This window comes from Dama dama, chromosome 30, assembly GCF_033118175.1.
Source record: "Dama dama isolate Ldn47 chromosome 30, ASM3311817v1, whole genome shotgun sequence".
Classification (NCBI taxonomy): Eukaryota; Metazoa; Chordata; class Mammalia; order Artiodactyla; family Cervidae; genus Dama; species Dama dama.
The window spans coordinates 46,728,460-46,756,231 of record NC_083710.1 but is presented as its reverse complement, the minus strand read 5'-3'; the positions used below and the strand labels follow the sequence as shown (position 1 = coordinate 46,756,231).

At 36.9% G+C, this 27,772-nt stretch overlaps 1 protein-coding gene across 1 annotated transcript in view; it reads left to right on the top strand.

The window, feature by feature from the left end:
* KLHL1 (kelch like family member 1) overlaps positions 1-27,772 on the top strand; it is a 481,913-nt gene that overhangs the window by 441,402 nt on the left and 12,739 nt on the right. Inside the window, exon 9 of the mRNA XM_061133331.1 lies at positions 16,159-16,371. Coding sequence (XP_060989314.1) covers positions 16,159-16,371 — 213 coding nt within the window. The remainder of the gene's footprint in view (positions 1-16,158; positions 16,372-27,772) is intronic.

Genomic DNA, 27,772 nt, shown 5'->3' with positions numbered 1-27,772 from the left:
TCTCCAAATATCTACACTACTAATTCTTTTTGTTTCTCATTTACTCTTTGCCTTAATTTTGTTCTTTCAAGTTTTGTAAATGAAAGGACTTTCTGGTTTTTTCTCTTTACTTCTTGAGTTAGCTCATAAAACAGATACTCATATTGCCTAATTGCATCCATAAATAGGCTTAAATTTTAATGAATGTATGCTACAGCCCCTAAAGAATTTGCAACACAGACAAAAACACCCGTTTTTGTTTTTTTGTCTTTCTTTTCATGATTAACTACAGCAAAGCTGATTCACTCAGTCATTCAAAAACCTCATGTTAATAAGGAAAAAGCTACTGTTTCTGTGCAATCTTAAGTTTTTGGACCTTGAAATAGCATGAAAACAGGAATCATGTCTGTTGTTTTTTCCAGTACAGTCCAATATCCATCACCTTATCTTACACTTGTCACTTACCTGGTGCTAAGACAATTTTTGTTTTTGTATCCAAAATTTGATATTCTTTTTCTTAAAAATTAAACCACAAATTGTAAATGATTTTGTATTATATACATGTTACAAAGCACAAGTTCATGTGCTCAAGGCACAAAGAAGCCAAATCAAAATGTTGGAGTTTGGAGCAGAGAAAGGTTTAATGCAGGGCTGTGCAAGGAGATGGGTGACTCATTCCTAGCCCAAAACCTTGAATTCCCTGATGGATTTCAGCAAGATATTTTTAAAGGCAAAGTTAAGGAGGGGTATGGTTGGTTGTTTCAAAATTCTTAGTGTTGACATGCTTTTTTCCTGCAGCTGTCCATGGACATCAAACTATGATGTTCCTATAAACTTCCAACAAGTCAAATGTTGTTATCTGTTCTGCAACTTTTTATCTCTACATGAATGGAAATGTCAAGTCAGTTTATTTATCTTCCTCTATTCTTGCCTCATCACAACAAAGATTTGGAACAAAGGACTAAAGTTTAAAGCAAGAGACAAGTTATAGCTCAGTTACAGCTCAGATAGACAGATCTTCCAAGACATGGGAGTGGGGCAACCCTGAATGAGTCCTGATAACCGCTTGGCTTTCCTTTTTATACTTCCTTTCTCCTCCTCTTGGTTGTGCTCTATTCAAAATAGGGCTTCTACTCACTACCAATCAGGAAAGGAAATGAAAATTGGCATATACTTAAGGCTGATTGACAGTTGCAAGTTACATAACAGTACGCTCTGTCGCACATATCTTCCATAATTTAGTCTGTTATAATCAGATGTATGTTCAGTTCAGTCACCCAGTTGTGTCTCACTCTTCTTGACCCAATGGACCACAGCTCACCAGGCCTTCCTGTCTATCACCAACTCCTGGAGTTTACTCAAACTCACCTCCATTGAGTCGGTGATGCCCTCCAACAATCTTATCCTCTATTGTCCCCTTCTCCTACTGCCTTCAATCATTACCAGCATCAGAGTCTTTTCAAATGAGTCAGTTTTTCGCATGGGGTGGCCAAAGTATTGGAGTTTCAATGTCAGCATCAGTCCTTCCAATGAACACTGAGGATGGATCTCTTTTAGGATGGACTGGTTAGATCTCCTTGCAGTCCAAGGGACTCTCAAGTGTCTTCTCCAACACCACAGTTCAAAACCAACAGTTCTTCAGTGCTCAGCTTTCTTTATAGTCCAACTCTCAAATCCATACATGACCACTGGAAAAACAATGGCCTTGACGAGACGGATGTTTGTTGGCCAAGTAATGTCTCTGTTTTTTAATATGCTGTCTAGGTTGGTCATAACTTTCCTTCCAAGGAGTAAGCGTCTTTTAATTTCATGGCTGTAGTCACCAACTGCAATGATTTTGGAGCCCCAAAAAATAAAGTCAGCCACGGTTTCCATGGTTTCCCCATCTATTTGCCATGAAGTGATGGGACCAGATGCCATGATCTTAGTTTTCTGAATGTTGAGCTTTAAGCCACCTTTTTCACTCTCTTCTTTCACTTTCATCAAGAGGCTCTTTAGTTTTTCTTCACTTTCTGCCATAACGGTGGTGTCATCTTCATATCTGAGGTTATTGATATTTCTCCTGGCAATCTTGATTCCAGCTTGTGCTTCCTCCAACCCAGTGTTTCTCATGATTTACTCTGCATATAAGTTAAATAAACAGAGTGACAATATATAGCCTTGATGTACTCCTTTTCCTATTTGGAAACAGTCTGTTGTTCCATGTCCAGTTCTAACTGATGCTTCTGACCTGCATACAGATTTCTCAAGAGGCAGGTCAGGTGGTCTGGTATTCCCATCTCTTTCAGAATTTTCCACAGTTTATTGTGATTCACATAGTCAAAGGCTTTGGCATAGTCAATAAAGCAGAAATAGATGTTTTTCCTAAATTGTCTTGCTTTTTCAATGTTCCAGTGGGTGTTGGCAATTTGATCTCTGGTTCTTCTGCCTTTTCTAAAGCCAGCTTGAACATCTGGAAGTTCACGGTTCATGTGCTGTTGAGGCCTGGCTTGAAGAATTTTGAACATTACTTGGCTAGTGTGTGAGATGCATGCAATTGTGCGGTAGTTTGAGCATTCTTTGGCATTGCCTTTCTTTGGGAATGGAATGAAAACTGACCTTTTTCAGTCCTGTGGCCACTGCTGAGTTTTCCATGTTTGCTGGCATATTGAGTGCAACACTTTCATAGCATCATCTTTTAGGATTTGAAATAGCTCAACTGGAATTCCATCACCTCCACTAGCTTTATTCATAGTGATGCTTCCTAAGGCCCACTTGACTTCACACTCCAAGAGGTCTGGCTCTAGGTAAGTGATCACAGCATCATGATTATCTGGGTCATTAAGATCTTTTTTCTACAGTTCTTCTGTATTCTTGCCACCTCTTCTTAGTATCTTCTGATTCTGTTAGATCCATACCATTTCTGTACTATATTAAGCCCATCTTTGCATGAAATGTTCCGTTGATATCCCTAATGTTCTTGAAGAGATCTCTAGTCTTTCTCATTCTTTTGGTTTCCTTTATTTCTTTGCACTGATCACAGAGGAAGGCTTTCTTATCTCTCCTTTCTATTCTTTGGAACTCTGCATTCAAATGGGTATATCTTTTCTTTTCTCCTTGCCTTTCACTTCTCTTCTTTCACAGCTATTTGTAAGACCTCCTCAGACAACCATTTTGTTTTTTTCATTTCTTTTTCTTGGGGATGGTCTTGATCCCTGTCTCCTGTACAATGTCTTGAACCTCCGTCCATAGTTCATCAGGCACTTTGTTTATCAGATCTAGTCCCTTAAATCAATTTCTCATTTCCACTGTATAATCATAGGGGATTTGCTTTAGGTCATACCTGAATGGTCTAATGGTTTTCCCTACTTTCTTCAATATTAGATGAATTTGGCAATAAGAGTTCACGATGTGAGCCCCAGTCAGCTCCCGGTCTTATTTTTGCTGACTGTATAGAACTTCTCCATCTTTGGCTGCAAAGAATATAGTCCATCTGATTTTGGTGTTGGCCATCTGATGATGTCCATTTGTAGAGATGTCTGTATGTATAGAATATTTATGAATCCTTAACCGAATCCCAGTTGCCTATGGTTACTTGAGGAAGCCCCTGTGATTAGTTTGTATCCACTGTGTGCCTAAGGCACATGTGCAGTAGCTAGAAAAGTCTGTTATTTTTGTAGCATATCTGTGAGCTCTCCTGGACATGTCTGGGATGGGATTTCGATATCAGCTTGCATCGTTTTCAGAGAGGCCACCCCCCTTTGCTCATGCTTAACTTCCCACCTAACAGGAAAGTGTTATACCTTTAAAGGTCAGAGCCTTGAGAGTGGGTTATCCTGTATATTTCAGGCTCTGGGTAACACTTTGAACTCAAAGCAAAAGTCATAGCATGCAAAGGTTAAAGTAAAATAAACATTTAATATGGAGTCAGATTCATTTTTTCCTATTAGACGCAGTTTGTATTAAAATTATATTATCTTAGATTCACACATTAAAACAAAAATAGCTTGCTTTCTAGGTCTTACTGAGGGCTGTTAATAGGTTTAGGAGGTTTGTGAATTGCCTCTGGAAGACATAATTTCTAAGCTGGCATGTGATTGACTTATCAGATTGGCAGAAAGTGAGGAAGTATTGCAATGTGAAGGAACAAGCTGTGTCCAGTTCCTGAGTGTGAAATGCAGACAAAAGGAGGAAAATTTAGGTTTAACTGGAATATAATGAGAAAGAGAGGTCCCGCAAAACTGGAGAAGATGTCAGCCTCCATGTCATGTAGCCACTTGGCCATGGTAAAAATATTATAAAATGTTTAAAAAGGGCAGTAATGTGATTGTATTTATATTTTATAAAAATCACTCTGGCTGAAGTATCATTTATAAAATTATTAGAATCTCATAACAGAAGTAGACTGACTAAGATGTATTCCAGTGGCTCAAAGTGATTACTTGATAAACCATGCTTCAGAATTAAGATGTATAGCAATAGAATGTTACCAATCATGGTGCTTGGCCTCATAATCAATAGAAATTGATAAGAGGCCAGGCAAGAAATTCAGGCAAGGCTTTACTGAGGCTCCTGCTGCAGAAATAGGGATCAAAAACTAGATATTCCCTTGCTTGCTCCCTGAGTTGGGGCAAGATGCTTCCTACTATGGGGTAGAGGTGGGTCCAGGGATTGGGTTGGAGAGATAGGTGGTCTGCCCACTCTTGGTGGTGCTGTAGCAGAGCGCATGTGCAGTACCTCGCTTTTGCTCCCAACATCTTGTTTTTTTTTAGGTTTTGGTCTTTTTGTATCTTCTTCTTAATAGTTTGCCCCAAATGGGCATGCTATTTTTAGTCCCTTAGAGTTTCTTTGTGTTTTGTTGCTGGAGGAGATGTTCATCCAGGTGCAAGCACTGCAGTAAAGAAAGGATCCCAGGTCCCAGCCTGTTTTTCAAGCACTGTAGCAAGGGTCTCAAGTCCCAGCCTGTCTCAAGACAATTCATCTTGGTTCCCTATTTGAGCATCATTTCAGTTCAGTTCAGTCGCTCGGTCGTGTCCGACTCTTTGCGACCCTGTGAACCGCAGCACGCCAGGCCTCCCTGTGCATCACCAACTCCCAGAGTTTACTCAGACTTATGTCCATAGCCACTGCCAAACTCCTCAATCTGGAATACAGTGGTTTCATGAAATAGACCTCTCCTTCCTTCTTCAGTCTTCACGCTTAAACATCTGCCTTAGAAACACCCTATATCACAGGCATAATGAGCTGCTTGATTGTTCACACTCTTTTGCCTTTCAAATACTCATTTCTCTGCCTCAACTTCCCTTCCATATTTTCCTTAATAATTTGTGACTGTCTACTGTCCACTTAGTTTCTTTCCTCAGAGTTTCATCTGGTCATTGGATACATTTGGAAATTCTCTAGATTGATAGCCTGTCACAACTTTTAGATCTCTCTATGCATTAAGTTCCATGTGCCTAGACTGGTACTAACAGGATTCAGTTTATTGTACTTGAAAACAATAGTGTAAGAAATCATTAAAAATATGTTAAAATGTACCCTTACCTAAATAAAACCTAAATGAGATCATTTATAATAGCTCCGTCATCCAAAACCAAATTTAATCTACACATTTTCCATGAACCCTTTTAAAATCCACTCATTTAAAATTAACCTTTCCATCTTTTGTGTTCCTAAGACACGATTGATACTTTTCTCTGCAATTTGTCAATATCTTATTTCAGTGGAACTTAAACAGGTGCCTTTTCTTTGACAAGCTCCATTTGTAAATCTTTCTTTCTCAAGAATTAAAAATGAGTGTTTTGCTTTATTCATTAAAAATTACAAATACATACTTGCTATGATGGCATATCAAAGAAAATAAATCGAACCCACCCTCAGAGAACTTACATTTATTAATACGGGGAATAAGAAATAGAAGTAGAAAGAAATTTAGAATTGTGATAGGCATAGAGTGAGATTTGGCAAGAAAACGTTAAGGGATTAAAATTGAAGTGACTGTTTGTACCAGCTTTTGGGTTAGTAAACTCTATCAGGCTGTGGGATGTAGCTCATAAACCTAAATTAATGTCTGTGTTTATAATCTTCAGAGATTTTTTTTTAAAGAAAGTATAGGCACTTTCTAATAAAATAAAGTAAGTGTTCTGCCTTACCTTAGTCATCTGCTATAATAACAATAAGTCTGTTATGTTTGGGGAAATGAATTATGCTCAGGAACTGAGATTGTCTTTGCCAATATTTTAAACACAAGATCCCTGTAGGAAATTCACAAATGGATAGCATACATGGTGATATCTCTTAATAAGCTAATAAATAAATAACAAACCCATGTTAGATTAAATATACCATTGTTCCAGGCAAGGGGAGAAGATAAAAATATAATTCAAATTTAGTTGAAATATATTCTTTCTGAGTTTTTGTTTCTGGAAGAGGTAGTTTTGCTAACCAACAACTAATGCCCAGTGGGGCAGTTTTGCCAACCAAGAGCTAATGCCCAGTGGCCAGTGAAAAACTGAAAGTTCCTCAGTCGCTAGAGCACGTTGCAGGGAACCCTGATGGTGTTTGTACTGAAGGGCGGGCTGATATTCCTGGGGTTCTTGCCTGACTTTTCACTGCTGCTGATAAAATAGTCACCTTTATTGTGACAGAAATTAATGCTCAAGGTCTTTGGAGAGCTAGATTGGCTTGGTTCAGGAGGAAACTCTGGGGTAACTCTCACAGACTCTGTATTTATAGTCTAAATGTTCCCTCTGTTGTAGTTGCTTGTCCACCAGTTTTTATTGAAAAAATCCCCAGCTAGGGCTCCTCAGCAGCTGAGCTACTGTTTACAATCAGAGCAGATGAGATTGACATCCAGACACAACTTACTTCATCCATATATCAAAATAACTTTTCCTCTAAAAACAACTTTGCTTTTTGGTGATGAACAAATGGATTTGAAATTATAGCAAACCAAATCACAACAAAGTCTGAGACTGAGTTTGCCACACATACCAACATTTGGCAACATTACCAACCAGGGTTCTTGACCTTCCACAATTAATAGAAATTGATTAGCAGCCAGACAAAAAATTCAGTCAAGGCTTTATTGAGGCTCCTGCTGCAGCAGTGGGGAACAAGAATAAACAATAAATTCCCTTGCTGGCTTGGTCCCAGTGGGGGGCAAGCTCTCTCCTTATACAGAGTGACGGTAGGGCTAAGTCCAGGGGATGGGCCAGAGGGGCAACTTAGGTGTTTTGTCCACCCCTGAGGCAAAGTTTTGGGCAGGGGGCATGCACAGTACCCTGCTTTTCTCCAGGCTCTTCAAAAGTGGCAGTTGGGTTGTTTTGTATCTTCTGTCCAGAATTTGTCCTAACTGTGCATGGGTGCAGTTATTTTTAGTCCCACAGAGTGTCTCTGCATTTTGTTACTCAAGCTATATCCAGGTGCAGGCGCTGCCACATTGCAGCAAAGCGTCCCAGATTCTAGGCCTGTCTCAAGTGGGAATAAAAGCAGTCATGCAGCCTATTGTGTAAGCTTACTGAAATCCCTCTCACTGTTTTGTCAGACACTCCTCAAGAACCTCTCATGGAAATTACTCACTGAAAGGCACATGCAAGAGTATTCTGGTAGCAGGTATGACAAGCCTGGGGTCAGATGAAAGAGTTCTCCATCAACTGAAAAACAAAAGACCAAACAAAGTTCTGGATCTAGAGTTATTTCTAAGGTGTTATATATACCACAATTTCTATAACCATCCCTCAAGTTATGTATGTATCATTGAGTTATGATAAAGTATGTGTGTGTGCATTAGTCTCTCAGTCATGTCTGACTTTGCCACCTCATGAACTGTAGCTTGCCAGGCTCCACTGTCCATGAGATTCTCCATATAAGAATACTGGACTGGGTTGCCATTCCCTTCTCCAGGGTACCTTCCCAACCCAGGGATTGAACCTGGGTCTGTCATAATGCAGGCAGATTGTTTATCATCTGAGCCACCAGGGAAGTCAGTGATAAAATATGCCACATATTAAATAACTCTCCCTAGGATATAGATTATAAATAACAGATTTCTGGGGAAAAGACATAATGGGATCAAAAAAGACTTGCTGGTGGAGATGTATCTGAGCTGATTAATGAGAGAAAAATGAATAGTAACCCACCTTATATAATAACAAGGTACCTAGGACAGAATCCACAATGGCACAGAGGGCTGGAATGGATCTAGTGCTATGATAGAAGCTTCTCATTGCCTCTTAATACTCATTCACTCCTTTTTATATGATAGTATGCACAGCACTGCTGGCTAGGCAGGAGACCACCTAAAATAAAGACAAATTTTCCCAGCACCTGATCAATCAGATATTGCCATGTAGCTAATTTCTGGCCAACAGGAGATAAAAAGTGAGTTGTGCAACTTAAAAGATGAAAAGGGAAAGGATTATGTTCCTTCTTCCACTTCTCCTCTATCTTTCTGTTTGAACTATTGTTGTGATAGTTAGAACTCCACCATCAGGACCAGAGGAATTGTAGAAAATTCTCCACGAAGCTTTAATATTGTTACACATTTTCAAGGCAAAAAAATATATATATTGACAACTTTTTTTTCAACATCTTTTCAAGGTTATTTTTAAATGGAATAGCTTTGGAAGATAACAATGTCTTTTTGAGGGACAGAGAGCAGATTTGTTCCTTGACTGAAATAATAAATGCAATATTGCCCTTCAGAGCAACCAGTTTGCCGACAGTCCCTTTAAAGATGATAATTAAAAACTCCAGATGTGAAAAAAAGCCCTCCAAGTAAACAGCATTCACCTGAATCTCTCTGCACCACCCTGGTGGGACAAGGGGGCACTGGCAGAATTCATATTAACAGGGAGCTCATCCTGCCTGTTGTGCGTGAGAAATTATGTCATTTCTCACTGGTCCCATAATCTTGTGCCTTTTACCAACATTTATGATACCGAAGTAGGCTAATCTGTTAACTTTCAGGTAGGGTAAAATTTCAGACTTTTCACAATTCTTGATAAAGGGTCTATCCTAGCTTCCCCAGTGGTTCAGTCAATAAAGAAACTGCCTGCAATGCAGGTGACCCTGTTTCGATCCCTGGGTCAGGAAGATCCCCTAGAGAAGGGGCTGGCAACCCACTCTAGTATTCTTGCTTGGAGAATTCCATGGACAGAGGAGCCTGGTGGGCTACAGTCCTTGGGGTGACAAGAGTCACACACAACTTAGCACATAAGTCATCTTACAGATGATAGATTGAAAGTTGGAAGCAGCCTGGACCTCAACATACCTGCAAACTCTCTTTACATTTGAGCCCATATCTTTAAATAATGCAGAATTTATTTCCTCCAACTGCCATACTGTATGGACTAGCATACCCCAAAGGCATTGCAGATTTGATTCCAGACCACTGCAATAAAGTGTATATTGCTATAAATGGAGCCACACATTTTTTGTTGTTGCTGTTTCCCAGTGCATATGAGAGTTATATTTATGCTATTGTTGTTCAGTCGCTAAGTCGTGTCTGACTCTTTGCAATTCCATGAACTGTAGCACACCAGGTCTCCCTATCCCACACCATCTCCCAGAGTTCACCCAAGTTCATGACCATTGAGTCAGTGATGCTATCCAACCATCTCATCCTTTGCCGCCTTCTTCTCTTTTTGCCTTCAATCTTTCCTATCATTAGGGTCTTTTCCAGTGAGTCGGTTCTTTGCATCAGGTAGCCAAAGTATTGGAGCTTCAGCTTCAGCATCAGTCCTTCCAATGAGTATTCAGGGTTCATTTCCCTTATGATTGACTGGTTGGAGCTCCTTGCTGTCCAAAGGACTCTCGAATCTTCTCCAGAACTACAGTTCAAAAGCATCAATTCTTCAGCGGTCAGCCTTCTTTATGGTACAACTCTCACATCAGAACCTCACCACTGGAAAAACCATAACTTTGACTACATAGGCCTTTGTCAGCAAATTTACACTAAACCATAGTTTATTAAGTTTGAAATGGCATTATGTCTTTACAAACAATCTACACACCTTAATTTAAAAAAATACTTTATTATTTGACAATGCAGAATTGACATATAACTTTGTTTTATAAAAAAATGCAATATCTGCAAAATGTGATAAGGTGGAGCACAATCAAAAGCAATAAACGCATAAATCATACATAAAATAACATATGTCTGTACTAGAATTTAAAATATATGGCACTGAGATGGGTACCTGGCAACTAGATCTCAAAATAGGAAGACCTGTTTATTAAACTTTATGTAAAAGTTTTCTGTAAACTGAATAAACACCTAATTTAGGGAAAATGGTATGAAAGATTCATTCATTCTCAGCAAAATTCTAGAAGAGTTTACTTAAGGCTATTTTTGACCTCCTGCCAATTTTTGCATGCAAGGAGGGACATACTGATCAATATTCACAGCAAACTGATCTATGACACTAATGTCTCCTGAGAATGCTAATTTTTTGTCCTTATTGTCTCTGAATGAAATTCCAACTCCATTGCACAGTATACAAGGCTTTTCATTTTCAGTCAGTCCTTTTCATCCTACCAGCCATCTCTCCTTTCCCCTTGTTTACTAGCATCCATTCCATCGATATGACATACTTGCCACTCTTTATTTATCATGTGCTATGACCTTTCATGTCCCTTGTCTTTACACATAATGCTTTCCCTGTATGTAACACTTTTCCCTATTTCTTATCTTACAAATTTCTACTCACTGTTCAACTCTAAGTTAAAAATGTCATGTTTCCTTTCTTGCCATGAAACTGTCAGCTGTCACTTCGTATGTTGTCAGTGCCTTTACTTCTAGTATCAGATTCTTCTCTGCTCTTCATATCCTCAACATCTAAGTTGTCATTGTAGTGAAACAAAATAGGGAACCATTCTAAACTATGATTAAATAGATTGTCAGAGGAGATCCGAGAAGATAACCTTGGATAATTGCTCATGAATCTTTATGTGTGCATTACACTTTTTTTTCTAACTGCAAAATCTTTTCAAGTATTGAAATACATCTGTTGGTTTTAATAAAGATTCCAATAAAGCAGCCCAAAATGACACTATTATCTTTTCTATACAATTTTCTTATTTATTTTTCAAATATTTTTTAAGGAAAAAATGTAGTATATTTATTCTTTTCCAGCAGTTTTGCCCTAGTATTAATAATTTATATTGCATTATCAAAGCTAATTTTATTGTTAATCTGTGGACTACATAATACCATAAAGAACATTAAAATGGATATTTACCAAGTGAAGTAAAATACTGATGACTTAGGTTAGACTTTAGTAAATAATAAAATAACAGCTGAAAGAAAGTGAAAGTGAAGTCGCTAGGTCGTGTCCGGCTCTTTGCGACACCGTGGACTGTAGCCCACCAGGCTCCACCGTCCATGGGATTCTCCAGGCAATAATACTGCAGTGGGTTGCCATTTCCTTCTCCAGGGGATCTTCCTGACCCAGGAATCAAACCAAGGTCTCCCGCATTGCAGGCAGACGCTTTAACCTCTGAGCCACCAGGGAAGCCCAAAATAACAACTGCTGCTGCTGCTGCTGCTGCTGTCACTTCAGTCGTGTCTGACTCTGTGCGACCCCGTAGACGGCAGCCCACCAGGCTCCCCCGTCCCTGGGATTCTCCAGGCAAGAACACCGGAGTGGATTGCCATTTCCTTCTCCAATGCATGAAAGTGAAAAGTGAAAGTGAAGTCGCTCAGTCGTGTCCAATTCTTAGCGACCTCATGGGCTGCAGCCTACCAGGCTCCTCCTTCCATGGAATTTTCCAGTCAAGAGTACTGGAGTGGCGTGTCATTGCCTTCTCCGAAATAACAGCTACTATGTATCAAATATTTATTTCACAGAAGTTGTCAAATATTATGTCATTTTTATTGAAGTGTTACATAAATGTATTCTGTACAGACCCTGTGTTACTGAGTTTTATTAGGAGAGGGTTCATACAAAAGACAGAGAGATTGAATGAATAGTGGCTTACAGCATACATGATTATGCTAAAAAGTCAATGATGCTATAACTTGTGAACTTTAAGTTACATTTTATTTCCAAATACACGGTTATGCTAATAGGCTCTATATTTGATTTCTATAATGTGATCAATATGCTTAATTATCATTATTTTCATATGAGCTTCCCTGGTGGCTTAGTGGTAAAGAACCTGTCTTCCAATGCAGGAGAGGCAGGCTTGATCCCTTGCTCAGGAAGATCCCCTGGAGAAGGAAATGGCAACCCACTCCAGTATTTTTGCCTGGGAAATCCCAAGGTCAGAGGAGCCTAGCAGGCAAGAAACCATGGGGTCACAAGAGTTGGACACAAAATAATAACTAAGCAGCAACATTTTCATACACATTTAGCTATATATTTGTATATGTTCACATTCTTTGATAATGTCAAAATTATGACAAATTATTGCATAGAATGATTTTATTAATCATATGAGCAATACTGGATTCAGATAAATCAATATTATAATTTGTTACTATAATGTGTATAAATAAATAAATAGAGTAGCTTGAAGTCAATTATTACACTAAAACAATAGAAAAGAAAAAAGTGGGAAACTTTTCTTATGTATAAACTATGTACCAAGGACTATACTAGGTGCCCTTCGTGAAGACACTTACCAATAAATAAAATCTCTGCAAAAGCAATATTTAATCAAGTTTTAATAATAATACCTCAATATTATAGCATACTTATATTGAGTTAGATCTTCAATTTAAATAAAACAGAAATATAGTTCAGATTTTGTTCAGTAAAGTTTTACTGATACAGTTCAGTAAAGCATTTGATATGATGAAAACTTCCGAGTGAACACTTATTTCACTTCTGGGTGCTTTTGCTAGCTAAATTGTCCAATATTTGTCCTTTAAATTGCCCCTATTTTTTGTTTGTTTGTTTGTTTGTTTGTTTTGGTGTTTTAAGGCCTATCTAGCAGGGCTGTGCTCATTTATTTTATTTATTTATTTTTTTCTTCCCATTTATTTTTATTTGTTGGAGGCTAATGACTTTACAATATTGTAGTGATTTTTGCCACACATTGACATGAATCAGCCTTGCAGAAAACTTAAGATCATGGCACCTGGTCCCATCACTTCATGACAAGTAGATGGGGAAACAGTGGAAACACTGAACTTTTATTTTGGGGGGCTTTTATTTTGGGGGCATATGGACTGCAGCACTTTCACAGCCTCATCAAGTTCCATCTAGTCAAGGCTATGGTTTTTTCCGTAGTCATGTATGGATGTGAAAGTTGGACCATAAAGAAAGCTGAGCACTGAAGAATTGATGCCTTTGAACTGTGGTGTTGGAGAAGACTCTTGAGAGTCCCTTGGACTGCAAGGTGATCCAACCAGTCCATTCTAAAGGAAATGAGTCCCGAATATTCATTGGAAGGACTGATGCTGAAGCTGAAACTCCAATACTTTGGCCACCTGATGCAAAGAACTGACTCATTAGAAAAGACCCTGATGCTGGGAAAGATTGAAGGCAGGAGGAGAAGGGGAAGACAGAGGATGAGATGTTGGACGGTATCACTGACTCAATGAACAGGAGTTTGAGTAAACTCTAGGAGTTGGTAATGGATAGGGAGGCCTGGCATCCTGCAGTCCATGGGGTCGCAAAGAGTCGGACACAACTGAGTGACTGAACTGAAATATAAAAATATATTTTTTAAAAAAGCAGAGACCACTTTGGTGGCAAAGGTCTGTTTAGTAAGCTATGGTTTTTCCAGTAGTCATGTATGAATGTCACAGTTGAACCAGGAAGAAGGCAGAGCACCAAAGAACTGAGTCTGATGCTTGGAAAGATTGAAGGCAAGAGGAGAAGGGGATGACAGAGGATGAGATGTGCGATGGCATCACGGAATCAATGGACATGAGTTTGAGCAAACTCTGGAAGATGGTAAAGGACAGGGAAGCCTGGCATGCTGCAGTCCATGGGGTGAAAAAGAGTGAGACATGACTTGGTGACTGAACAGCAACAAAAATATTGCTATAGTGGATATTCTGTAGTTAATCTTTGTACAACTCTGAGGGCTTTTGGGTATAAATTCCTAGAAATGAAAATGCTCTGTCAAAGACTAATCAGATTTTTACATCTAAGTTCATTAGGGATAAGAATTTATGTTTTTCTTTTCTTGTAATATCTTTGTCAACTTTTCATATCAAGGTTATCCTGGCCTCATAAAATAAGTTGGAAAGTGTTCCTTCCTCTGTATTTTGAAAGAATTTGTGTAGGATTGTTATTTTTTTTTCTTTCTTAAATAAATACTTGATAGAATTCACCAGTGGAAAAAAAATAAAATAAATTACCCCTATTGATTAATTTCAACATATTGCAAGACTGAGAGCTGCCAGAAAACTTTTGAGTAATCAAGCAAAAAGACATTACATCCATAAAGAGAACACTTGGACAATCAAAAACATTTCATCATGGCCGGTATTAAGAGAAGCATAAAGATATTTTAAAAATTCTCCAGGATTTAAAATCAGTCTAAACATCACATTTTAGACTCAGAAAGGATGCTAGAGGATGAATTTTTAAATCTATGACCTAAAACTATTTTATAGACTAAGTAATGTCTTTTTATGCATTTGCTTTATTAGAAACTGCAAAGTACAGAATTGAGTCTATTTACCAATATTATTCATAATGTTAACTAGTAAAGCAAATATTTCATGACATCTAATCTTATTTAAACATAATCAAGCCACAACACTTTTCTACTCAAAATCTTCTGATGGCTTCCTCTTTCACTTAGGGTCAATGACTACATTTGTTTTACAGAATAGACAAAATCTAAACATCTGTGCGATGTCCCTGTACCTGAACGCATCAGCTCATCTGCCACCCTGCCCATAATCTCTGCTCCTGCTTCTCTGGCCTCTGCTGCCCTTGAAACTTTGTACTCATCTGTTTGAACGTGAAAGTGTTAGTCATTCAGTCACGTTCTACTCTTTATGACAACATGGGCTGCCAGCCTCCTCTGTTTAGCTGGCTTCAAATTTTCTCCTCCTAGAAGTTCCTGCACTCACCTCCAACCACTACCATTCTCATGAAATTCTTGGACAAACTTCATCTTCCCAGTGAGACCTTTTCTGGTGTTTAAAATTGGGACCACATTTCAACTGTAATTGCTATTTACAGTTCTAACTCCATTCCCACCAACTTCACTCCTGATCCCACTTCCGGCTCTATGTCAACAGTGTGTATTCTGGCTGTACGCCCTCTAGTAGAATTGAGTGCAGGGAATTTTCTTCTAGTTTTCTTCATGGATACATTCACAAAATTTGGATGGTATGTGACATATACTAGGCCTTCAAAATTATGTGCTGAATAAATGGGTAAATAAATAAGTACAACTCTGTATCTTAATGTGATACAATCTTCATGACTAGGATCAAATAAGCAAAAATTATTTTTATTAGGAATAGATGATGTATTTCTACTTCTGTATTTATGAATGTATTTTAAGTAAAACTTATGCTGTAATATTTGTTTTCCTGGGTTCTGATCATAACTCTCAGTAATGAAATAGCAAAATAAGTGCATCAAGTAAATTTCAGCAATATTTACTCAGGCTAATATTGTTGTACTCTTTTTTCCTATAACATTTTGTCTATCCAGATAATGCATTAGCTATAGTATAAACACTGATTAAGATAGTATGACAATGTGTATAGATTATTTCATTTATTTAGTGTTCTAAACTATGAATACAGAGCACAAGAAGTAAGTATGATATACATACTGGAAAAATCAATTGCTGAACAACAAGAAAAATAATTGATTTTTTTCTGATTATCCTCATTTTCAAGAAAAATTAAAGATAAATATATCTTATTATTTTTAAAATAGACATTCCTTGATATTTATTAAAATAATACATTAAGATTATTTAATTATATATGTAAAAAGAGTTTTAATCTAATATTCTAAAAATAGTAGAGGTTAGAAAACTATAGTAATTTTAATTTCATCTAGTATATAGTATATTAGAATCACAGGAACTCCAGGTGTAGGAAATTAGTTATAGAGTACCTTTAACAAAAATTTCCATGCGAAGTAACATTTTTTAACACACTGGAGGCTCAGGTTGTGATTGAAAATTTATTTTTCAAGGAATTTTCCTTTCCTCCATTTGTTGTATAGACTGAAATAGTAAATCATATTTTCTCAATTGTGTTTTTAGGTTGTATTCAGTTGGTGGTCGTGATGGAAGCTCCTGTTTGAGTTCAATGGAATATTATGATCCTCACACAAATAAGTGGAATATGTGTGCTCCAATGTGTAAGCGGAGAGGGGGTGTTGGAGTGGCCACATGCGATGGTTTCCTTTATGCAGTAGGAGGTCATGATGCTCCTGCTTCAAACCACTGTTCTCGGCTACTAGACTATGTAGAAAGGTGAGAACCCAATACATGGTTAAAATGAAAGACAGGATGTGAATTACATTGATACCTAATGCAAGTGACCATATCAACAAAATATGCCCAATCTGCCTAAGCTAAGAAAGTTAATTCAACTCCTAGAGCTGTTTCATTAGTCTGTTTCTTTCCCCTTCTCTCTCTTGCTCTTGCTGTGTATCACACACACACACACACACACACACACACACACACACACACTATACCATGTCTTATTTTTTCTTTCCTCATCCTTGCTCCTTCCCTCCTTCTTTCTTTCCTTCCTTTTCAACTAATATTTTTGAAACCTTACAATTTTCTTCACATAATCCTAAAGTAATCTTTATTTAAACTTCTCAAGAATATACTTAAAAAAAAAAAAGTTCATCTATTTTTTTGAAATAATAGACACATTTTATTTATTTATTTATTTTCTAACTTATCCTTTTTATTTTATTGATATTTTCCAAGAGACATTGCTTTCTGTATAAATTTTAAAATAGAAACTCAGTTCATCAACTAAGTTTAGTTTTTTTTCTACCCATATCAAAATTTTTACCAACCATACATTCTACTGGGAATCTTCTCCATTATTTCTACTGAACCCAGTTTTTATTGGTACAATTTTAGAGATCAAAAATATTTGAGTTTTTCCATCAATTTTTCATCCACAACCTATAACAGATTGCACTCTTTGGAGGTTATGGTGCTTAAAAAAAAAAAAAAGCCATAGTATGCTCTGAAATTGCTATATTTTTCCAGGTACTAGTCCTCTTTAACAGAGAAGTGGTTTTTTTGTTTGTTTCTTTTCTTTTCTTTTTATTTTTATTTTTTATTTTTTTTTATTAGTTGGAGGCCAATCACTTCACAACATTTCAGTGGGTTTTGTCATACATTGATATGAATCAGCCATGGATTTACATGTATTCCCCATCCCGATCCCCCCTCCCACCTCCCTCTCCACCCGATTCCTCTGGGTCTTCCCAGTGCACCAGGCCGGAGCACTTGTCTCATGCATCCCACCTGGGCTGGTGATCTGTTTCACCATAGACAGTATACATGCTGTTCTTTTGAAATATCCCACCCTCACATTCTCCCACAGAGTTCAAAAGTCTGTTCTGTATTTCTGTGTCTCTTTTTCTGTTTTGCATATTGGGTTATCGTTACCATGTTTCTAAATTCCATATATATGTGTTAGTGTGCTGTAATGTTCTTTATCTTTCTGGCTTACTTCACTCTGTATAAGGGGCTCCAGCTTCATCCATCTCATTAGGACTGGTTCAAATGAATTCTTTTTAATGGCTGAATAATATTCCATGGTGTATATGTACCACAGCTTCCTTATCCATTCATCTGCTGATGGGCATCTAGGTTGCTTCCATGTCCTGGCTATTATAAACAGTGCTGTGATGAACATTGGGGTGCACGAATAGACACATTTTAATAATAAATTTTTATCCAACTACATTTAGTACTTAGTACAAGACTGTATTTTTATTTTTTTATTATTATTATTTTTTGCAATTCATTGGTTTTTAGTATATACAGAGTTGTATAACCATCACTAGAGTATAATTTTTGAACATTTCATTTAAAATGAAGCTGTATTTTTTAAATGTATGAATGCTTGTTAATTTTCTTTTAAAAATTGAATATTTCATTTATTTGTTTTATTCATCCTGTCTTATTCGTTCTGCTACTCACTTCAAATTTGCAAAGATGAATTATGAGCTTTGTTTAATGCCATAACTTTTGCAATGTAAGACAGATTTATTAGAACTTGAAGTATAACAGAAATATAGACCCTCTTTTAACTCTTCCTAAAAATGGCAGGTGCACAGAGGATGGAGTGAAAAGTCACCTTGGCTGCAGTCTTTGTCCAACAATGGACACACTTCTGGCATGGTTATAACAAAGTTCTCTTTCATAGCTGCACATCACTTAGCAATATTATGTCATGCACAGTAAGAATTACAGAGATTTATAGTGATATTTATATTTTCAACTGGACATGGAACAACAGTCTGGTTCTAAATTGGGAAAGGAGTACATCAAGGCTATATATTGTCAACCTGCTTATTTAACTTATATGCAGAGTACATCATGAGAAATGCTGGGCTGGATGAAACACAAGTTGGAATCAAGATTACCGGGAGAAATATCAATAACCTCAGATATTCAGATGACAGCTCCCTTATGGCAGAAAGTGAAGAAGAGCTAAAGAGCCTCTTGATGATAGTGAAAGGGTAGAGTGAAAAAGTTGGCTTCAAGTTCAACATTCAGAAAACTAAGATCATGGCATCTGATCCCATCACTTCATGGCAAATAGATGGGGAAACAATGGAAACAGTTACAGACTTTATCTTCTTGGGCTCCAGAATCACTGTAGACGGTGACTACAGCCATGAAATTAAAAGATGCTTTTTCTTTGGAAGAAAAGTTATGACCAACCTAGACAGCTTATTAAAAAGCAGACTTTTGCCAACAAAAGTCCAACTAGTCAAAGCTTTGGTTTTCTCCAGTAGTCATATATGGATGTGAAAGTTGGACTATAAAGAAAACTGAGCACCGAAGAATTGATGGTTTTGAACTGTGGTGTTGGAGAAGACTTGAGACTCCCTTGGACTGCAAAGAGATCTAACCAGTCCATCCTAAAGGAAATCAGTCCTGAATATTTATTGGAAGAAATGATGCTGAAGCTGAAGCTCCAATACTTTGTCCACCTGATGAGAAGAACTGACTCATTTGAAAATGTCCTGATGCTGGGAAAGATTGAAGGCTGGAGGAAAAGGGGACGACAGAGAATGAGAAGGTTGGATGGCATCAGCGACTCAATGGACATGAGTTTGAGTAAACTCCAGGAGTTGATGACGGAAAGGGAACCCTGGCATGCAGTCCATGGGGTCTCAAAGAGTCAGACATGACTGAGTGACTGAACTGATTACATAAGGAAACATGTTGATATATGAAGAAGTGAGATTAGAGAATATTGAATTTTTTTTCATCTGGAGTAGGATAAGTAATTCTACCGTAATGAATAACTTCAAAATTCTCAGTAACTTCACACTGTAAACTCTTTTTCTTGTTCATGCTGCATATCCATGAGAGCCATGATTTTATTTCTCTGGTACTCAGAATGAGATATAAGATAAAATATGAGCACCTGTTGTTTTCAGTGTCAGAAGGCGAAAACCAGAGAGTAGTACTACATTGTTCACCCATTCATAAAGACTCAATCTTCAAGTATTAAAAATATAATTCTCCTTCATTCATACTTTGTTGACAATTCAATCTCATGACCACTGAAGTTTTCAGAGTGTGGGAAGACATTATCTGATTTTGTACCTGGGAGAAGAATAAGAGATGTCTGGCATATCATACTGATGATCATAGCAATTTTCCTCTTAATATTAGGAGACCAAATCCTTTATATTTGTGTTTGTTAGTAGAATAGACAGTGGGAGAAAGGGGCTGTTTCTCATTTATGATTTTTTTTCTAAAAATTAGTGAGCATTTTTACTGAGAATAAAGTCATTGGAAAGAGTTTCTAATGAACTGGCTCTGTTCAAACTTGAGGTACTTCTTGGATAAAATACAGAAACATGTCTAACAATATTGTTATTCTATGAAATGGACAGTAAATTTACAGATATATATATGTATATATATATATGTGTATATATATATATATATAAAGAGTGGCATTAAGCTCATCATAGTTTCATTCCATTATCTTATCCAATGAAATTAGGAACTATAGGTACTACAGTGAGGATGGTGGCCCAAATACAAATTAATAGATGTATACTTTTATACACACAAACATATAATCATTTATTTAAAAATACTGCTAACAGAATGGCAGGTTATTCACATTTTCCTCTGCTAAATTCTTGAGAAAAAATGACAAAGAAGAGGAATATGACAAGCCTTTGAATTTCACAGCAAATATCTTATATATAAATGCCACTAATTAAATGATATTTCATACACATATTCTTTCCTAAGTTTACTCTGTAATGTATTAAAATGATGTTTGTGAACAGAGGCATAAATAACACAATCTAGAAATAGATTTATAATGTAAAATTATATTTAAATAAGCATAGTTGTTTTAAGTTATAGGAGTACAATAAGGATGAGTAGCTTAGGTAATGCAGAAGCACACAGCACCATCATTATTCTTATCCAAGCTCATACCATGTGACAGGTTGATAACATTTTTGCACTTTTTATGACATATATTCTATATTGATGATTTCACATGTAAATCATCAATAAATCAGGATACATAATGCTGGCCTGGTAGAATTACTTTGCACATATAATGTAAGGAATGTTTCTTAGTGTATAACCATAGACAAACACATCATTAGGAATAGCAGGTAGTGTAAATACTGTTTTATAGATAAATAAATAGGTACACAGATCAAAATTGCTTTACAATGATTTCTTATAGAAGTGTGTATGTGTGCATGCTCACTTGTATCCAACTCTTTGTGACCCCATGGAATGTAGCCCACCAGGCTTTTCTGTCCATGGGATTTTCCAGGCAAAAGTACTGGAGTGGGTTGTCATTTCCTTCTCTGCTTATAAAAATGTAAATACGTTATAAACTAGTAAAGTACAGTTATATAACGTCTATCAAAAATTGTAGAATTGGGCTTTCTTAAATGCAAGGGACCTTGGTATCTCAAAGCAGAACAGAAAAGACAGCAAGGACTGAGTAAGAACAGGAAATCTAGAAAAGTTAATGGAAGGGTAAAATCTAATGTTGCAGACAAGCCTCACTCTAGTGAGAATGTCTTAATGAGCAAAATCAGTGTCCAAAAATGCACTAAGTTCTAGCAGAATTTAGACTCAGAAAGCACAATTCATTAGAAAGAGCACATTCATCCATCTATTATTCAATAAATATTGCTTTGTGTGTACTTTTCACTGTACTAGGTAGATCTTAAAATGTTTTAGAATAAAGAGATAAGGAAATGAATAATCAGAACATTAAGATCACAAACAAATCTGGAAATCAGGCAAAGGATCAGAAAATATGCTCAAAGACATCAGTACTGTTGCTGGCTAATAAGAGATCAGGACCATCTTTGTCTTTAAACCTGCATATCAGTAATGAGGCTTAATAGGAAAGGGGTGCCAAGATCAAAGCAACTTCCTAAACTTGCCTTTGTAGTATCCACTTTGTTTCCTCCAATCTTTTCCCCTTAGAGTAGCCAGAGGAATATTTTCAAGATGCAGACTTGGCCTGGAAGTGCAATGGAGTTTTCCTTTGTTTCAATTGTATCAACATAATAAAAAATTGTTTTACAACAATTTTCCCACTAAAATAGATTCTATGTGCTGGTCAAGATTATCTTGTCTATGCCTATATTCTTCCACTTGGCTCAATTCCTGGCACTGATTAAGCACTCAACAAACATTTATTGAGTCATTAGACAATAAGTTAAAAAAAAAACAAAAACAAAAAACTCAAATTTCTCCAAGCAAAAACCTCATGAGATCTACTGTAAATAGGTAGTCAGAAAGATAGACAGATTTTAAAAGAAATGGATGGATGGCTGTTTGGATGGACTGATGGAAAGATATGTAGATAAATTTTGACTTTTTGTTTCTCTATTTGCATATGAATAGCCATTTCCATCATCATAAACTGAGGATTCTTGATTTACATATATTTTAGGCATACTTTTAATAGAAAATTTTTGATGGGATAAAAATATTAAGTAAGCATTATTCATGTATTAGTTGAAAATTATATCATACTTTATCAAACACTATTAGCAGTGCTCACGATTTTTGATATATTGCTTATAATAAATATACAACTTTTGTTCAAAGTCTCCCAAACTCTACTATAGTCATAACAGAAAAAGTCGTGTAAAATAACAGTGTGCTATGTGCTTAGCCATGCCCGACTCTTTGTGACCCCATGGACTGTAGCCCGCCTGGTTCTTCTGTCCATGGGAATTCATTACTGTCATCATGCATGTGTGCATGCTAAGTCACTTCAGTTGTGTCCAACTCTGTGCGACCACATGGACTGTAGCCCACCCAGTTCTTCTGTCCATGGGATTCTCCAGGCAAGAATAGTGCAGTGGGTTGCCACGCCCTCTTCCAGGGTGTCCTCCTGACCCAGGGATCAAGCCTGCGTCTCTTATATCTAACCTGCACTGACAGGTGGGTTCTTTACCACTTGCATCACCTGGGAAGCTCATCTTCCCAGGTGAGCTGGGAACTGCCATCTTATGACTCAATTTTTTATCATCTTTAGATCTTGGTTAAAAAATAAAATAACAAGATTTGCTATCTTTACATGTAGTCTAAATGCGTTATTCACTTAATTAAATAATTCTTTTAAAAGTACCATAAACATTAACATATAAAGCAAGAATAGAGTTATGAATTCTTTCATTTCTCCTAATTTCTCATTGCAACCTTTTGGTTTTGATATAATCCAAGAATTTGTAAAAAAAAAAAAAAAAAAAAAGAATTTCTGAGCATTGATGATAAAGGAGAGACTTATTTTATATTTAATTATGGATGCTTAATTATACTAAGGCTTATATGGTATATTCATATATTAATTCATATTTATATATATATATATGACATCCTAATTTTTTTTACAAAAATGTAATTACTTGAATTGTTTAAGTTTAAAATGTTAGGTAGACACTTTTGCACTTTTTAATAAGTATTAATCTTTATTCTCCTTAAGATATTATTGTTGGAGCCAGTCAAATGAGTACAGCATGAAAAGACTAACTGGCTGTTTTGCCATCACTTTTCTATTATTGTGCATGTATAATTTTGCTATTTCTTTGATAGCTAATTATGTTCAAATAGAAATATATACAATAGATGGACATCTTCCTACATAAAAACAGGGGTCCTACTTTATATGTAGATGAAATAATTATTAACCTAGGCCATAGCTATACTAATTTATGTTTGTGATTAGGTATTTGCCTCAATGGTTTGTGAGACCAGTGTTATCTTTGGAATGAAAAGATGGATACAGGGAGTGACAGATTAATCTGCTGTCTTGGGATATTATGCCTGGAATGGTAGCTTTGAAGTTATACATACATGAAAATATGAAATGTGATGTCTTATACAGATGGAAGGCTATCAACCCTGGTATCAAACTGTAAAATTTATTTTCATGTTGAGACAACTATTTAAAAATACATAATTTGTGATCACAACACTAGTAATAATTTTCTGTTATATGAGCAGAGAAAATAATTATTAATATATAAAAGAATCTATTTCTCTTTAGTTTTGAAATGTTAAAGGTATTTGTTTTAAAAGTTATATTTTACTAGCATTCAGATTGCCTAGGAATACTATATGTTCTGTTTATTGACAATGGCTTAAATAACTTTAAAGCTGTAATGATAAAACTGCACCAGAGAGGAGTCAAAGAGTTACTTATCAGATCCTTACTTTCTCTGGTTCATACCTGAATGGCCTAGTGGTTTTCACTACTTTCTTAAATTTAAGTATGAATTATGCAATAAGAAGTTCATGATTTGAGCCACAGTTAGCTCCTGGTCTTATTTTTTACTGACTGTATACAGCTTCTCCTTCTTCAACTGCAAAGAATAAAAACAATCTGACTTCTGTACTGACCACCTGGTGATGTCAATGCACAGAGTCATCTTTTGTGTTGTTGAAAGAGGATGTTGGCTATAACCAGTGCATTCTCTTGGCAATACTCTGTTAGCCTTTGATCTGCTTCATTTTGTACTTCTAGGTCAAATGTGCCTGTTACTCCAGGTAGCTCTTGATTTCCTACTTTTGCATTCCAGTCCCCTATGATGAAAAAGACATCTTTTGTGTGTGTGTGTGTGTGTGTGTGTGTGTGTGTGTGTTAATTCTAGAAGATCTTGTAGGTCTTCCATAGATCATTCAATCAAATCCCTGATGATTATGCAGTGAAAGTGACAAATAGATTCAAGGGCTTCGATTTGATAGACAGAGTGCATGAAGAACTATGGACAGAGGTTAATAACATTGTACAGGAGGCAGTGATCAACAATCCTCAAGAAAAAGAAATGCAAAAAGGCAAAATAGTTGTCTGAGGAGGCCTTTACAAAAAGCTGAGAGATGAAAATAAACAAAAGACAAGGAGAAAAGAAGATATACCCATCTGAATGCAGAGTTCCAAAGAACAGCAAGGAGAGATAAGAAAGCTTTCTTTTTCTTTTTCTCTTTTTTTGAGAAAGTTTTCTTAAGTAAACAATACTAAGAAAAGGAGGAAAGGAATAGAATGGGGAAAACTAGAGATCTCTTTAAGAAATAAGAGATTCTTTATTTCCCTATTAAGAAAATTAGAGATATCATGGGAAAATTTCATGCAAAGATGAGCAAAATAAAGGGCAGAAAATGTATGGAGATAACAGAAGCAGAAGATATTAAAAAGAGGTGGCAAGAATACACAGAAGAACTATAGAAGGAAAGGTCTTATGAACAACCACAATGGTGTGGTCACTCACCTAGAGCCATACATCTTGGAGCATGAAGTCAAGTGGGCCTTAGGAAGCATTACTACAAACAAAACTCATGGAGGTGATAGAATTCCAGTTGAGCAATTTCAAATCCTAAAAGAATGCTGTGAAAGTGCTTCACTCACTATGCCAACAAATTTGGAAAACTCAGCAGGGGCCACAGGATTGGAAAAGGTCAGTTTTCATTCCAATCGCAAAGAAGGGCAATGTCAAACAACGCTGAAACTACTGCACAATTCCACTGATTTCACATGCTTTCAAGGTAATGCTCAAAATCCTTCAAGCAAAATTTCAACAGTATGGGAATCGAGAACTTACAGACGTGTCAGTTCAGTTCAGTTCAGTCACTCAGTCATGTCCAACTCTTTGCGACCCCATGGACTGCAGCATGCCAGGCCTCCCTGTCCATCACCAACTCCTGGAGCTTATTCAAACTCATGTCCATTGAGTTGGTGGTGCCATCCAACCACCTCATCCTCTGTCATCCCCTTCTCCTCCCACCTTCAATCTTTTCCAGCATCAGGATCTTTACAAATGAGTCAGTTCTTTGCATCAGCTGGCCATAAAGAAGGCTGAGCACAAGGGAACCCTTTTACACTGTTCGTGGGAATGCAAACTAGTACAGCCACTATGGAGAACAGTGTGGAGATTCCTTAGAAAACTGGAAATAGAACTTCCATATGACCCAGAAATCCCACTGCTGGGCATACACACCGAGGAAACCAGAATTGAAAGAGACACGTGTACCCCAATGCTCATCACAGCACTGTTTACAATAGCCAGGACATGGAAGCAACCTAGATGTCCATCGGCAGAAAGATGTATAAGAAAGCTGTGGTACATATACACAATGGGATATTACTCAGCTATTAAAAAGAATGCATTTGAATCATTTCTAATGAGGTGGATGAAACTGGAGCCTATTATACAGAGTGAAGTCAGAAAGAAAATCACCAATACAGTTTATTAATGCATATATATGGAATTTAGAAAGATGGTAATGATAGCCCTATAAGTGAGACAGCAAAGGAGACACAGATATAAAGAAAAGACTTTTGAACTCTGTGGGAGAACGCAAGGGTGGGATGATTTGAGAGAATAGCATTGAAACATGTATCTTATCTTATGTGAAATAGATCACTAATCCAGGTTTGATGCACGAGACAGGGTGCTCAGGGCTGGTGCACTGAGATGACCCTGAGGGATGGGATGGGGAGGGAGGTGGGAGGGGGGTTCAGGATGGGGACACATGTACACCCATGGCTGATTCATGTCAATGTATGGCAAAACCACTACAATATTTTAAAGTAATTAGCCTCCAATTAAAATAAATAAGTTAATTAAAAAGAAAAAAAAAAGGGAGGCTGAGCACAGGAGAATTGATGCTTTCAAACTGTGGTGCTTTCTTGAGAACCTCTTGGACAGCAAGGAGATCAAATCAGTCAGTCTTAAGGGAATCGATCATGAATACTCATTGCATGGACTGATGCTGAAGCTGAAGCTCCAACGCTTTGGCTACCTGATAGGAAGAGCTGACTCACTGGAAAAGACCCTGATGCTGGATAATATTGAGGAGAAGGTGAACTGGGCAGCAGAAAAGATGTTTGGATGGCATCATCAACTCATTAGACATGAGTTTGAGCAAATTCCAGGAGATAGTAAAGGACAAGGAAGCCTGGCATGCCACCGCCCCTGGGTGGCAAAGAGTCAGACAGGACTGAGTGACTGAATCACAACAACCTTGAAGAGTAGATGTAGTGGAATATGAAGATGAAAGTTAAAATGCTAGTCACGTGGTCGTGTCTGACTCTTTGCAACCCTGTAGACTATAGCTCACCATGGAAATCTCCAAGCAAGAATACTGGAATGGGTAACCAGTCCCTTTTACAGGGGATCTTCCCTACCCACAGATCAAACCTACCTCTCCTGCACTGCAGGCAGATTCTTTTCTATTTGAGAATATGCCCTAAATCAAAACAGATTTTTTCTTATACCTTCATTGAAAAGTTGAAATCAATTTAACTTTAAAAAAATATTTTTGTATAAAAATAAGCAAAAAATGTTGAAATAGGGAGCAGACATTTAATTGCATTGCCCATTAAGCATATGATATATTTTTATCTTCAAGTTATGTAGTGACAATGCTTCAAAAAGTAATGATATCTCAAATTTTTCAATAAGGCTTTTCAATGAGAAACTAACTTTTGTTCTGTGGCTATCATATGCCTTTAGCAAGTTTTCATTTTACAGCCAGTTTTAGCCACTATATACTGATGCATCTCTTGCCTTTGGGCTATAAACTTTAATAGAGTCCCTGATACAAAACTCACATTCTGACCATGAAGGCCAAGGTGAGATGTAGGAAAGGCAGACAGCTAAACACATAAAGACAGTTCCCCTGCTTGCTTTTTCTTTTCTTTTCTATAAACAGGCAACCTGAGGCAAAAAAAAAAAAAAATGCTTAGAAGAAAATCTTGTCAAAAATATGAACTGATAAAGATAGAATTCACTGTTCATTATAGTCAGAAATTGCTTATACATCTGTGGGTCTTCTCCTATGCTAACGAAGGCTGTTTTGTTTTGTTTCTTTTTTTTTTTTTTTCCTTCTGAAGGGCAACAAGTATGTGTATCACCAGGCTGAGAGGTGGATCCATGGACTTCTATAAACGGAAAAATCAATTTTGATTAATTAATGTGAAAACAATGATAAACATTATTGGCTAATTTTAAATTTGTGTGATACTTCATAAATATCTAGTGGAAAGAAAAAGTGTATCAGAGGCAGTAGGGTTAGGACTCAGCTTTTGTCTTGACTTGGTTTGATTTTCCAGCTCTATATGTTTAAATACCATCACAATTGCCTGATGCAAATGAAA